The sequence below is a fragment of the Symphalangus syndactylus genome, chromosome 3 (assembly GCF_028878055.3).
Source record: "Symphalangus syndactylus isolate Jambi chromosome 3, NHGRI_mSymSyn1-v2.1_pri, whole genome shotgun sequence".
NCBI lineage: Eukaryota > Metazoa > Chordata > Mammalia > Primates > Hylobatidae > Symphalangus > Symphalangus syndactylus.
In genome coordinates this window covers 105,617,775-105,631,100 of record NC_072425.2, presented here as the reverse complement: position 1 = coordinate 105,631,100, position 13,326 = coordinate 105,617,775, and the positions used below count along the sequence as shown (strand labels likewise).

At 36.8% G+C, this 13,326-nt stretch overlaps 1 protein-coding gene across 5 annotated transcripts in view; it reads left to right on the top strand.

Annotated features, from left to right (window-relative positions):
- Window positions 1–13,326, top strand: part of PPP1R9A (protein phosphatase 1 regulatory subunit 9A) — a 425,821-nt gene that overhangs the window by 389,689 nt on the left and 22,806 nt on the right. For 3 of the 5 annotated variants that reach the window (XM_063634668.1, XM_055272657.2, XM_063634663.1), the window contains 3 exons: window positions 7,524–7,681; window positions 8,180–8,480; window positions 13,233–13,320. In XM_063634668.1, coding sequence (XP_063490738.1) covers window positions 7,524–7,681; window positions 8,180–8,480; window positions 13,233–13,320 — 547 coding nt within the window. The remainder of the gene's footprint in view (window positions 1–7,523; window positions 7,682–8,179; window positions 8,481–13,232; window positions 13,321–13,326) is intronic. The other 2 variants (XM_055272660.2, XM_055272659.2) reach the window with 1 other exon arrangement.

Below are 13,326 nucleotides of genomic sequence, written 5' to 3'. Positions count from 1 at the left end.
GTAGAGGGATCTAAAAGTATGAAGGAGAAGATGCTACCCAGTGTGGTTTGTATATGACGTGTTGCCCTGGGCTCCTACATTGTTTTCAAGATGGGTCACAGTATTCACATGAAATATCTAATAGCCAAGAGGGAAACACGACCAGTCACAGAGGTTGAAGTATCTGTAAAGTTAAAACTGGACAGATGAAAAGTTATTTAGTACCAGAAAATTCTGCTCTGTGTATGGTTCTGAAAATTGTGCCAACCATATTATTTCAGTAATTAGAGTATCAAGGTCCATCAGGTTATGACTGAGTTCCTTTAAGTAGACATGAAATAATTCTGTTTTAATACTATACAGTAATCATGTCTAAGACCTTTAAGGAATAAATCCACTTACAAGGAAACTAAAGAAACATTAGAACATAGGTATACAAAAAAAGACTGTCGCTTGTGAGTTTTTGATGACACTAAGTGTTTTTTTTGAACATTGAAAAAGTCATTCAGGTATTAATTTTTGGTTTTAAGTTAATGTTTGATATACTCAAGTTACATTATCAAAAACCTAATTCTTTAAATTTTTTAGTTTGTTGAAAGTCACTGTTAAGGGATTTTTAATATTTAGTTTATTTACAAACTTTATTACAAACTATTTCCAAGCTTAACTAATGAAACACCAATAAAAATTTAACAATACATTTACAAATTTGATATATTCCATTTTCTATTTAAGTACTATTACTAGGAGACTGACAGTCTTTGCAAGTACTTAAAAAATTCTTACACATCTGTTATATTACACATCTATTATATTACACATCTATTATATTACTTCCAAGGATTGTGAACCTTAAGTTTTCTTACATTTTCTAATGCTTTACATAACAAAATCTTCCCATGATTGAAAGATGCTTTCCTTTTTAGGGAAATAACTATTATCTCAGGTAACTGAGTTTACTTTCTGTAAGAGGCATACAATCTGAATTCTTCCTGTACTAATCAAGGATGCTATTGTATCACAATATGTAATGGGAGGGTGCCTACTTAGCATGCTTGGGGTTACCTAATATCCATAGATTTTGATTGAGAAACTCTTTAGATTCTTGTAGGCAACCGTGAGTGAAAACACAGAATCTTGCTTATTGTTGCCATGTCAAAGACACTACAATATCAATGTCAAGAAAAAGACATTCACATATCCTATCTCCCATGACCCAACTTATCCACATGATATCATAGTTCTACTCATAGATGCCTGCAGTCCCCAACCAGTTTGTCATTTGATTAGATTTTTGTATTTCCCTGGCTTTCAGGTTATGCAGATCTCTTTTCCATCAGAATCTAATGACATCTGACACTGAAAGAACCCTGAGATATTTAAATGCCTTTCCCTGTGGTCTAAATCTAAATTCCATATCCTTTCATAGTCTAGAATCAAGCAACTCTTAAAAGTGTTTCAAATGATATTTGATAGCAGTTAGGACATTTCCTGTAGTTTTTTCTGACTGGTAGTCACTGCCTTTCTAGGTAGTCTAGCGGTATTACTGAAGAGTTGTTTCTGAGATATGGATAACAGAATTTAAGCCTCTCCGCCCACTGAGAACAGGAGTGTAGGCTGATCATAAACTGAAGAAGGCTATATTAGATGCCAGATTGCACCAGAGAAGCACTACACTAACAAATAATCAACTTACATTTTGAAGGCTGTACAGATAGTTTTGAGATTGCATGTATTGACAAAAAAAACTAAAAAAGAAATTTCTTAATATTCTTTCAACGATTAGCAAATTAAATGTATACCTCATACAACAAAAGTTCAGACCTAGTTAGAAGATTAGAAGATAGCAATAATCTTCTGCTTTTTCTGGAACTGTTGAAAGATACCCTTCCTCCATAACCATGTCTAATTCAGTACATCTTCCCCATACAATACTAAAATGAAGTAATAACTAAAAGCTAAGCCATAGACCTTAGGCCAAATTATCTGGCAGTTAGTAAGGTAGCAAGCAAGTCAGGCAGACAATCACCAAAGATATAATGAAAGAGCAGCCTTCCTCTCATGGGGAAGACTGATAGTCATGCAGATTTTGACAAAGTTCCCTGGGCTCGTATCAACATGTGGAGATACTAAGTCCTAGGACACCAGATCTAATTAAATTAAAATAGAATTAAGATGCCTTTAAGAGAAAATATACTAGATATATGTTTTTCTCTATTTTTATTAATTTTAACTATGCAAGTAATACATAAATGTAAACAATTATATAATATAAAATATAATACCAAATTTTTTAACATTACAAATAAGATTAAAGTACCCTTTGACCAACATCCCCTAATCTAATATCTTCTTTGTAAGTAACCACTGTATCGGTAGGAAGTATATCTTTCCAGTTTTTTTGTTGTTGTTGCTTTTTTCTTTTTTTTTTTTTTTGAGACGGAGTCTTGCTCTTGTCACCCATGCTGGAGTGCAGTGGCCCGATCTCGGCTCACTGCAACCTGCCTCCTGAGTTCAAGTGATTCTCCTGTCTCCGCCTCCTGAGTAGCTGGGATTACAGGTGCACGCCATCACACCTGGCTAATTTTTGTATTTTTAGTAGAGACAGGGTTTCACCATGTTGTTGAACTCCTGACCTCATGATCTGCCTACCTCGGCCTCCCAAAGTGCTGAGATTACAGGCATGGCATGAGCAACTGTACCTGGCCTCTTTCCAGTTTTTCTATGCAACTATATGCATATGTTTACCACTAGAAAATGTATTTTGCGTTAATGTTTTCTAAATATTTTAAATGAGTGTACATGTTGTTCTGCAACTTGCTTTACCCACTTAATATCTTGCTAATCTCTTTATAAAGATATTTATTGAGTGCTTATTACATACCACTCTTCTAAGCACTTTTATATCTATTAATGCATATATAATCTTCATAGCAATACAGTTATTATGTTTTGTTATCATGACTGTTTTGCAGTTGAGGATCCTGAGGGACAGAGGTTAGATAAATTGCCCAATTTAATGGGACAGCCGCTTGTTCTGAATTCTATTCAAGGAACAACTCCAGGTCTACTCTTGTGGTAACTGTTTTATACTGCCTCTCTGAGATACATAAACTTACCTCCTGAAGGCAATTATCTATTAACCCAAACCCCAGCGGGCCCACCTTTTATGAACTTGCAGTGGCTGCAAATGATATGCAGATACTGTTCAAGTTTTAAAATGCCACCAAGTGCCTCATGATGCTCAGCACCTCCGTTGGTAATAGCACAGGTGAGGCAGTGTGATGGCATGAGGTATGGCTGTTTCTGAGTGGGTTAGTGCACGGCACTGTGCGGAGCAGACCCCGTTGTTATGCTTCTCCATTCCCCTCGTTCCCTCGCTGCCTGTATCTGATCTGTGGGCAGCATTCCATTTACGTCAAAAATAACGTCAATCTAGCGAAAAAAACTATGACTCACAGCATTACTGTAGGGAACTGGTCTCTGTGTAATATGATATATAACATCCTAATTTCATAGAACATTTTTCATAACAGCTGCTAAAATCATCAAATCCATTAAATTCTTTTAAAGGATCCAATTTGTAGCAGTGTTGAAAATAGTCTTAAAATGCAGGTATAGAGGTGGAGTCTGTCTCACTCAAAACTGCTCTGTCATTGGCTACTTCATATCTTCTGTGCATTTATCTGTCTGTATTTATTGATTCACCTCAGTCTTCTCCTGTTCTGTATTTCTAGCTGCATTGAGTCAGAGGTAGGCTATTTCAGAGACTGGAGGGTCTGAAAAAAATGAAAGATAAGAAAGCAGAGGAGGAAAAGGAAATTTTCCGCTGACCCTTATGGACAACAGAACAAGGCACGCTGGAGAAAAGAGGAAGAGAAAGAACTGAGGTCTTGGGCTTATGAAAGCAGTGTGATATTATTGACTAAAATATCTGTAGAGAATGAATGACAATGAGAGAAATGGCCACTTAAGCCTTTACATCTAGCAGCACGTAACTTAGAAACACTGAGCCAGTTGGATTTCCCCTGCCACACTGCCATCCACAAAACTGACAGCTATTTTTCTTTGTAAGAATTTTATTCTTGGATATATGTAAAGCCAAAAAAAATCCCTCAGTGTTGGGGGTTTTTGTTTCCTCTGATGCTATATGCTTCTGCAAGTTTGCAAAGTTAGCCCTTGACATGTACTTCTGTTGGGAACATAAAGTAAGACCAAAAAGAGGATTCAAAGAAGGCAGAAGAGTGTGAAGTTTACTTCCAGACTTGAGATTGACCTTCCAGAAGGAGAATAGGCTTCCGAAGCCTGAGCTCTATTCACTCTCTGTCACAGATTAACTGTGTGGTGCAAGTTAATACACAAATTGACCTTCTTTGAGCCTCAGTTTTCTTATATGAGAAATAAGCTGGGACCAGAATCCCAAGGTTATTTTGAGTTTAATATTAGGATTTTTGTATTACATGATGGAAAAAGATAGCATATGATGGTCAGTCACCCTTCTAGTTACCCAGCAGCATAAATCTTGTATGCATTTTCCTTCCGTGTACACACGTGTCCTCAAATATTATTAAGGGGGACATATTACATGCAGTGTCTTTGGTAGGTGCTTCTTGTGGACAGTATTCCTTCCAGCTTCCTTCTGGTGTAAATGCTATTAAGTCGAAAGTTTTCAACTCCATCCTATTTTTCTGGTTCTTTTAAAAAATTATTTTTAGAATGGAATATAAATTACTGATTTGTAATCCATGAATCACCGCAATAAAGTAGCTCTGTGATATTTGCTTTCAGACCTTCAAAAATTGTTAACTGCATACAATGTGTTGTTGGCCACTTAGGTACTGGATATAAGGCACAACTTTTTAGATTCCAGCTAACGGCATCATTAATAGTTACAATTTTATGTGTGTTCTCAAGCAGTTTGCACCTAGTCAGCTATTGTTAAAGCAGATACACCAGATTGCCATTTTTGGGTTGTCTGACACAGGCACTAGGCAAATTACTGAATAGTAATAGAGCCAGGAGTCCCAGAGTAAATTTTCTGCACTATTAAAACCTGCTAATAAGTAGTTCTGATTTTCTCACACTTATATTTGTTCAGCTCCCATTGATGGAGTACCTATTGTAGTCCTGGATATTGGGTTCCATACCAGGTCCTCAGGGCCAGCATTCTACTGCAAAAGGAACCATGTTTACAAAAGTGGAGTGAGACTCTTTTTGTCTTTTTGTCACTTAGTAGCCAAAGCTGTTATTAAACCAACCAGACCAAAATAAAAAATCATCCAGGAAGTAATTTATTCTATACTTTTCAACATGTCATCCTTTTTTTTTATCATGTTATCCAACATATACGGAAGATTAATTATAATATTTTAGATGTAGCCTATTGGAGAAATGAGTTTCCTAGACTAGTCACGTCATATATGATTTTATAACCCAAAACACCAAACTCTAATGGCATTAAAATCTTGCATTGGGAGGTTTATCAACACTAGCTAAATCATAGTGGATAGCCTAGTAGCCTGGAAATCAAGACACTAGAGCAATCATGGTAGCGCATTAATTAGTTATGTAAATGAGGGCATGCTACTCAAGTTCTCTGAGCTTCAGGAGAGAAAAAAAATACTTGATTGGTATCTATCTCATGGGGCTGTTGTAATGAACAAATGAGATAGAGTATGTGGCATGATTTGTATTATAGAGCATACAATCCAAATATGAGCTAGATAAGGCATAAAACGTGCATGTACTACATACAATGTTTCTAATTATATTATAGCTTTCATCTATGTAGTGTTCCATGTTTTATATGTAAACAAGAGCTTATAAGGTTGACTCTCTCCCAGTTATCACAACTAATGAACTCTTAATGGGCAGTTACAAATATAGATTTTATCGGAAGGAGGAAATTAAAGTGATCAAGGAATTATTTTTTCTCCCCTGACATGTAAAAAGTAAAGAGACTGCTAATTAGAAAATATTTAGCTGTTCTTTATAAGTACCTGAATGGTCTGAATTTTCTGAGTATTCATTCTTCATTCAAATATAGGAAATGAAAAGTCAAAACCTTCTCTAAATATTGTCATTCAATGGATGTATCTCCTGGGCAAAAATGTAGATAATTTTGTTTGTTAGAGCCATATACTAAGTGCTAGGTTTCATAGGCAAGAGACACAAACTGAGGTGCTTCCTTGCTTTGGTTTTGTAGTATAGCATATTTAGAGCACATCTAGAATAATGCTGTAAAAAGGAATTGCCTGAGCTAATAATATTATAAGAAATTGTTTATTCTGTTAATACAAGTACATAATTTTCTGCAACTCAGTTATTTGCACTCAATTATTAATTCCTTGAACATGACTTCAGCTAATGACTGCCACTCTGAAGAGATAAAATAGGATTAATGATCAAACTCCTTTATTTCTAAGGAGTGATTACATATGCAAATGAAAGGAGTAGTCGTATTTCAAATAAGTTCCACCAGAGAGTACTTTTCCTTAGCCAATATCCAGGTATGTTAATGGGTACCTTTCCTTTAGAATGTTAACTTTGGGGTCCTAACTTAAAATCTAGGTAGCAAAATTAAAGGTAGTAAGAGCCAGGCTAAAGAGGACTAATTGAATTCTCTCTGTGGCCTTTGCTGTTAATAGTTCATTTTCTTTGTGTCCCACTTTACTCTCTTTTTCTTTTAGCCTTTTTATTTAAAGACTTAAATATTTACTCTTCAAAAATCAGTGTTGTTTCTGGTGGGGAGAGAAGGTATTCACAGAGATGAGTCAGAGGCACATACAAATAACTTGTAATACAAAGTTAGATGTTAATGAAAGAAAAGGAAATGTTTATCCTACTCCATCCACAATACTAGTAAACTAAGTACTTATGATTTTTTAACTGTTTGTTTCTTCATTTGTGTAGCCAGACCTTGTTTCATTTCCCCAGCTACCGTAAATTTGCTTATTAGGTAAATTCCTCACTGGTCTTTCTACAGGGTTCAAAAAGGAACAAGGTAGATTTTCAGAAACTGTTTTGGGTTGAAAATTATATATTAAAATGAAAATGATATAGTACCTGAAGACTACTAGTAAATTTTGCTACAGTAAATTTCTGATAGTTACCTTCTGTTGCCTGTAGTTGAACTGGAAACCTGACTTTTGTAGGTTTTTTTCCCTTGGTTTCTAAGATCTCTCAACTTTTAATATACTTTCCTCTATATCTTTGGTCATCTAACTTCCCAACATGCATACACATAAATAGTAAATACAAATTAGTGATTTTTATAATTATGTTGCAGGAAGGTTGTATGCTTTTCGGATGTTAGATTTTTATAGTGCCTTCATCATCTTTAGCGTTGGTTTCTTCCTTTGACTTTGTATATTTCTCCTAAGCCCCACTGATTTCTTGGTTATTTCTTGGTTACAGGCTGTCATGGTGTTCACCTGATCCTTACCTGATGTTACTGGTTACCTTGAGATTTTATCAGTGTCTGTGGTCTCTTCATCAATTCTCTCCAAAGGTTTCTCTCACTGATTATCTTTCAATATTCTTAGACTTGAATGAAGCAGTCCCAGAGACAGAGCGCCTGGATTCAAAAGCACTGAAAACTCGAGCCCAGCTCTCTGTGAAGAACAGACGCCAGAGGCCCTCTAGGACAAGACTGTATGATAGTGTTAGTTCCACAGATGGGGAGGACAGTCTAGAGAGAAAGGTGAGCACCCTTGACCGTTTTCTGATTTGTACTGTTGGAGTATATCATTGTTCCTACAGCTTATTGAAGATTATGATTTTTTTGCAACCAGAGTCTATGTCCTAGCTGGAAGCAGCTAGAATAGTTCACATCTTTGTCTCCTGAATTCTTTATATTGTTGTAATTCAAAATATTTTGTCTATTCATTCAATGAACTAACCAAGAGCATTATCCGTATTGTCATATTTCATGATGGTGCTTTTGATATTCAGCTATTGGTTTTACTTAGTGGGAAATAATGAACGTACAAGTAATTGTTTCTGTAGGTCTTAGGTATATGTATTAGTGACAATGTTAATATGGTGAATTGTTATGAACTATGCATTCTTATCTGTAAATCAACAAAAACTGGTTTTCATGGGGATTCACTAATAAAAGGTTGGTCTTATTTCAAAGTAAGTATTGCATAGAACTGATACTCAGTGGCATAACCTTCCTTATAATCTCTTATACCAACAGCCATCAAACAGTTTCTATAACCACATGCATATTACCAAATTACTTCCACCTAAGGGTTTGAGAACTTCTTCTCCAGAATCAGATTCTGGTGTTCCACCCCTCACCCCGGTGGATAGCAATGTGCCCTTCTCGTCTGACCACATAGCTGAATTTCAAGAAGAACCACTGGACCCAGAAATGGGGCCTCTCTCCTCTATGTGGGGAGACACTTCACTGTTTTCTACTTCAAAGTCTGATCATGATATGGAAGAATCTCCTTGCCATCACCAAACCACCAACAAGAAAATATTACAAGAAAAAGGTATTGTTAATTTCTTTTTCTGACTTTATGACACCTCAGCTTGTACAGTATAAAAATGACTTTTTCTCATAATCATAAGTCATTTGTCTTCTCATAGCTAATAATTAATATCAATTTCTTTTTATATTATAGAATAAGAGAAACAACCCCTCCATGTATTTTTCTTTAATTTAGTTTTATCTTTTCCTACCTGGTTCAGTATTTTTTTTTTTTTTTTTTTTTTTTTTGAGACGGAGTCTCGCTCTGTCGCCCAGGCTGGAGTGTGCAGTGGTGCAATCTCGGCTCACTGCAAGCTCCGCCTCTTGGGTTCACACCATTCTCCTGCCTCAGCCTCTTCGAGTAGCTGGGACTACAGGCGCCCGCCACCATGCCTGGCTAATTTTTTTGTATTTTTAATAGAGACGGGGTTTCACCGTGGTCTCGATCTCCTGACCTTGTGATCCACCCGCCTCGGCCTCCCAAAGTGCTGGGATTACAAGCGTGAGCCACCGCGCCCGGCTGCAGTATTTTTATCTCTTCTGCTCTCTACAAGTTTACTGCTCAAGGGAGTTCTTCAGGGGAGTGGGGCAGCCCAGAGTTTCAACAAACACTAACATAGTCATAAAGAAAAAAACACTACATAGTCATATAGAAAAAATATAGAGCGATTTTGTGGAATAGCAGCCCAGAGTTTCAGTAAACATTAACGTAGTCATAGGAAAAAAGACGAAGATCAAAGTAACACAGGCATATAATTGATACTTAATAATGTTCTTGGATGAATTGCTAATATACCTCTCCATGTAACCAGTGCAGATCTTCTAGAAGAGGGATAATCAACCAAATGTAGTCTCCACCTGCTTTTGTAAATGAAGTCTTATGGGAGTACAGTCACACTTTTTTACTTACATACTATCTATTTTCATGCTACAGTAGCAGAGTTGAGTCATTGTGACAGAGACTGTGTATCTCACAAACCTAAAATATTTTACTCTGTGGCCCCTGAAAGGTAAAGAAAGCTTCCTGATGCCTGGTCTAGAAGTATATTTTCTTATACTCAAAATTGCTGGATAAACTCTGAAAATGGCTTCATCGTTGGTTGCCATTTATCTAGAATTTTTAAAAAGTGTTATAATATACCTTTACTTTTGGTCTATCAAGTTACCACAAAGATGATTAATTACAGCCATGTTTGATTGCAGGCTTAAGGATAAGGCTCTGGTTACCCTAACAGGAGTTGGCCATTTTCTGAATTGTGTCAATACCACATTTACAAATCATTCTTTTTCATATCTGAGGGACATCAGTGGAAATTAGGATGGAAAAGTCCCATTATGACTGGCTAAATGATAAGCATCTAACTGAATATCAAATTAGAGGAAGTAAAAGATTTTTTTCTAGAGATTTGTAAAACAGGTTATATGCCAGTAGAAGGCATGAAAATATTTTCCTCATTCCTGTTACATAAACAACCTAATACTAAAGTTTTGGTCCTGAGGCTTACATAGCATGGGCCTTTGTTCAGTCAAGTTTAAATAAAGTACATTGAACACTATCAATTTTCTACTCACAATTACTAGGGATTGTTATTCTAATTTTTTTGTGGTTAATAACACATTATTTGACCCAGAACATGTGTTCAAAAATAGTGTTCAAAAATTTACTAGGACATTAATTCAAAACATTGAATTAATGTCCTAGTAAATAGAAACTGGCTTTTTTAAAGCTTTACAGGATTTATTGCTTATTAAAGGCATTGGGCCTCTGCAAGTATAGATAGAGTACAATTATATCAATGCTCAGAAGAGAGAGAGGTTGCATCCAGCTGAGGTTGGTAAACAAAACCTGTCCAAGGAAGTACAACTAGAATAGCTGTCAAAGCACTTAAGGGAAAAAAAGGGTAGGTAAGGAGGGAATAGAGGGTAAAGTGATGTCATTAACAGAGACAGGCACATATCATGTGATTTAAAGGAACAAGGCTATCCCAGCCTGGCTGAAGCAGTTCGCTTATGCAGCGTGGAGTAGTTACACACAGAAGTGAGCAGGTAGGTTAAGTATATAGCTTTAGAATTTAAACATCTTAGATAACTTGCCATATTACTAGGAAACCACAAGAAGTTTGACCAGAGGAATAAAAAGGAAAAGACACCACCAGGTATGGAGAAGCTGAGTTAGGAGACCCTGTGAGGTGGTGCCCTCTAAAGAGGAGCAGTAGACAATGACAGGAAAGAATGATTCAAGGACCCTTGAGACATACATTGACTAGGTAACAGGTAAGAAAGTGAGGCAAAACTATCATGGGCTTCACGCCTCAGAACATATGGTCTTGTCATTAACAGAAAATAGGAAAGCAGGAACATGATGGGGGAAATAGGATTAACTCATTTTTTTAACAGAGGAGGTCATGAGCGCAAGAGAGAGGTCAGGGCTGCCAGGTAGATTTGGGAGTCCCCATTATAAAGGAAGAGATAGTCAAGTATCTTATTACAGTGAGATTAAGGAGATGCAGTCCAGTAAAAGACCTTAGGATATGGCAATCAGGAGATCATTTATTATTTGAAAATGAAAACCAGGTTGCCACAGCTTAAGTTGAGGCACCCAATCTGGGGGCTCAGATGTATAATTGGTCACAAAGGTAGTATTGGAGAGATTTTAAAAAGCCTAACAGAAGTCTTACATAGAGCTAAATAAACAAAATGTATGTTTCTTTTTTCCTGAAATCATACCAATCTAATGTTGGATTTTATGCAGACTAGAAGTTCTAGTGTGCATTAAAGATGGATTTGATCAATTTTAAATGGGAAAGTACATTATTCCTTATTCTTAACCTCGTCAGCCTTATGGAAGCATTCATTTCAGTGTTCCTGGGAACACACTTTGGCAAATGCGTGAGATAAAGATGTAAGGTTGCCTAGCACCAGGCTCTGTGCTAGGCAGAATCAGGCTTTTAGTCACGAGATATCCAAATAACTGCAACACTCATAGGTTACAGAGTGTTTTCGTGTACATTGCCTCAGCTGGTCTTCTCAGCACTCATTATAACATCTCCCAGCTACCTCTAATTCAGGAAATAATTAGGCAGTCTCCTTTTAACTTTGCATAGTCCTAGCCATTAAGAGTTGCTTTAGGATTGATCTGGAAGAATTTGACACTTTCTTTTCTTCAGCTTCTATTAAGAAAATTTAAATCTTGCTTTAAAAAAAAAAAAATCCATTAGTAAAATCACCTTAGAAGGTGTTTGTGCCATGTCTATGTCTATGGATTTTTTTATGTGATTATGTCACATCTGTGACAATTCAGTTACCCAAAGCGTAATGATGCAAATATGCATAATAAATATTTGAGGCTTGAAGTGGATTTTTGATACAGACATATTTCTGACTCTTGTATTTCATTATGTACATTTCAGTGAGTTGCTTATTGTAATCTAAGTATCATTAACTAAAAATATGAAAAGCTCATTGCTAAAAACACTTGGAGTATTTGTCAGTGTCCTGTGCTGCTTGAGAGCTTTGAACCTAGACTGCTATCTATTAACTGTGTGTGTACTTCATGTTTTTTAAAGGTGTATGTCGATGTGTGTTTAGAAATTTCTCTTGAAGTAAACAAAAATCATGAGCAACATTAACCTGCAAAGTTAATTGAACACTTTTTTAAGAGGGCCATTCTCTTTGCCTTCCATACTAGAAAGTTCCTAGAAATTTAAAACACATTTTAAAAGATAAGAGACAGAAAAACAGATACCAGCAGAGAACTGGGGAGGAAGAGTTTCACACATAAAAAACATCAAATTTAAAACAGCATTTGTTAATCATCTGAGCTAATTGGATATGCTGAAACATGATACCGATCAGTACCCTCTGCTGAGTAGTTTGGGTAGAGCCATACGAGTTGTCTACCCTGTCTGAGATGGAACAAGTGCCACCAGTGGAATTGGTTCCCACCTTGACATTGAACTCCATTTGCGAAGCCTGTCTTCCTATTGGCTTTTGGTATCATTTTGAGGGTCCCCATTCCCCAGCAGCTGCTACCTTTGAGAGTCCTAGCAAACCTCAAAGAGGCAAAGATCAGTCTGCTCTGAACACAGGAGATTTTGGCATCTTTCACATTAAGGGGAACCAGCCAAGTTATGCTCTAACCTAACTATTAAGAAGGCCCTTTCAAAGATATAAATGTTTTGTAGCTGAGCCCCTGTTTAAGGAGTCTCCCCCATGTCCCCCTCTCCTCTGTCCCAGGACTGGCCACAGGCCATTAGCAAAGCAGAGCCAGAGAAGAAAACTTTGACTCTGACTTAAATCTCCCAGACTCTCAGAGGTGATATTCTGCGCTGGGCTTTGGAAATATGGGAGAAGTGGGCTAGGTTCCTGTTAGAAGGCACTACAACCCCAAGGCAAGAAAGGAATGGAGGACAGCGCCCAGGCACTTGAAGCCAAGAATTTGGAGCCAGAGAAGGAACAAAAGTCATGTTGGTCCCTACTTTGAATGCAGAGGATGATTTGATAGTGTTTATTCTCCCTTGTTCATTCCCATGCAGTTGAAGATAAAACTCTTTGTGATGGATGTTGAGCCTCTGTCCTATAGAGGACCTCCCCTGCTTAACTGAGAGTTCCTCAATGTAACTATTGTCTCCTAGGTCGTATAAGAAGGCATTGATTATTTATTTTACAATTAGGAACTTAGGCAAAGCCCTTAGATTCAGAAATGCATTGGCTTTTGAATTATGGCTTTAAAAATAATAATAATTGATCTTTTTCACAAATGTGTATATCCTAGATAATGCCAAAGATCCCAGATCACTAAGGGCATCCAGTTCATTGGCGGTGCAAGGAGGAAAAATTAAGCGGAAGTTTGTGGATCTGGGGTAAGC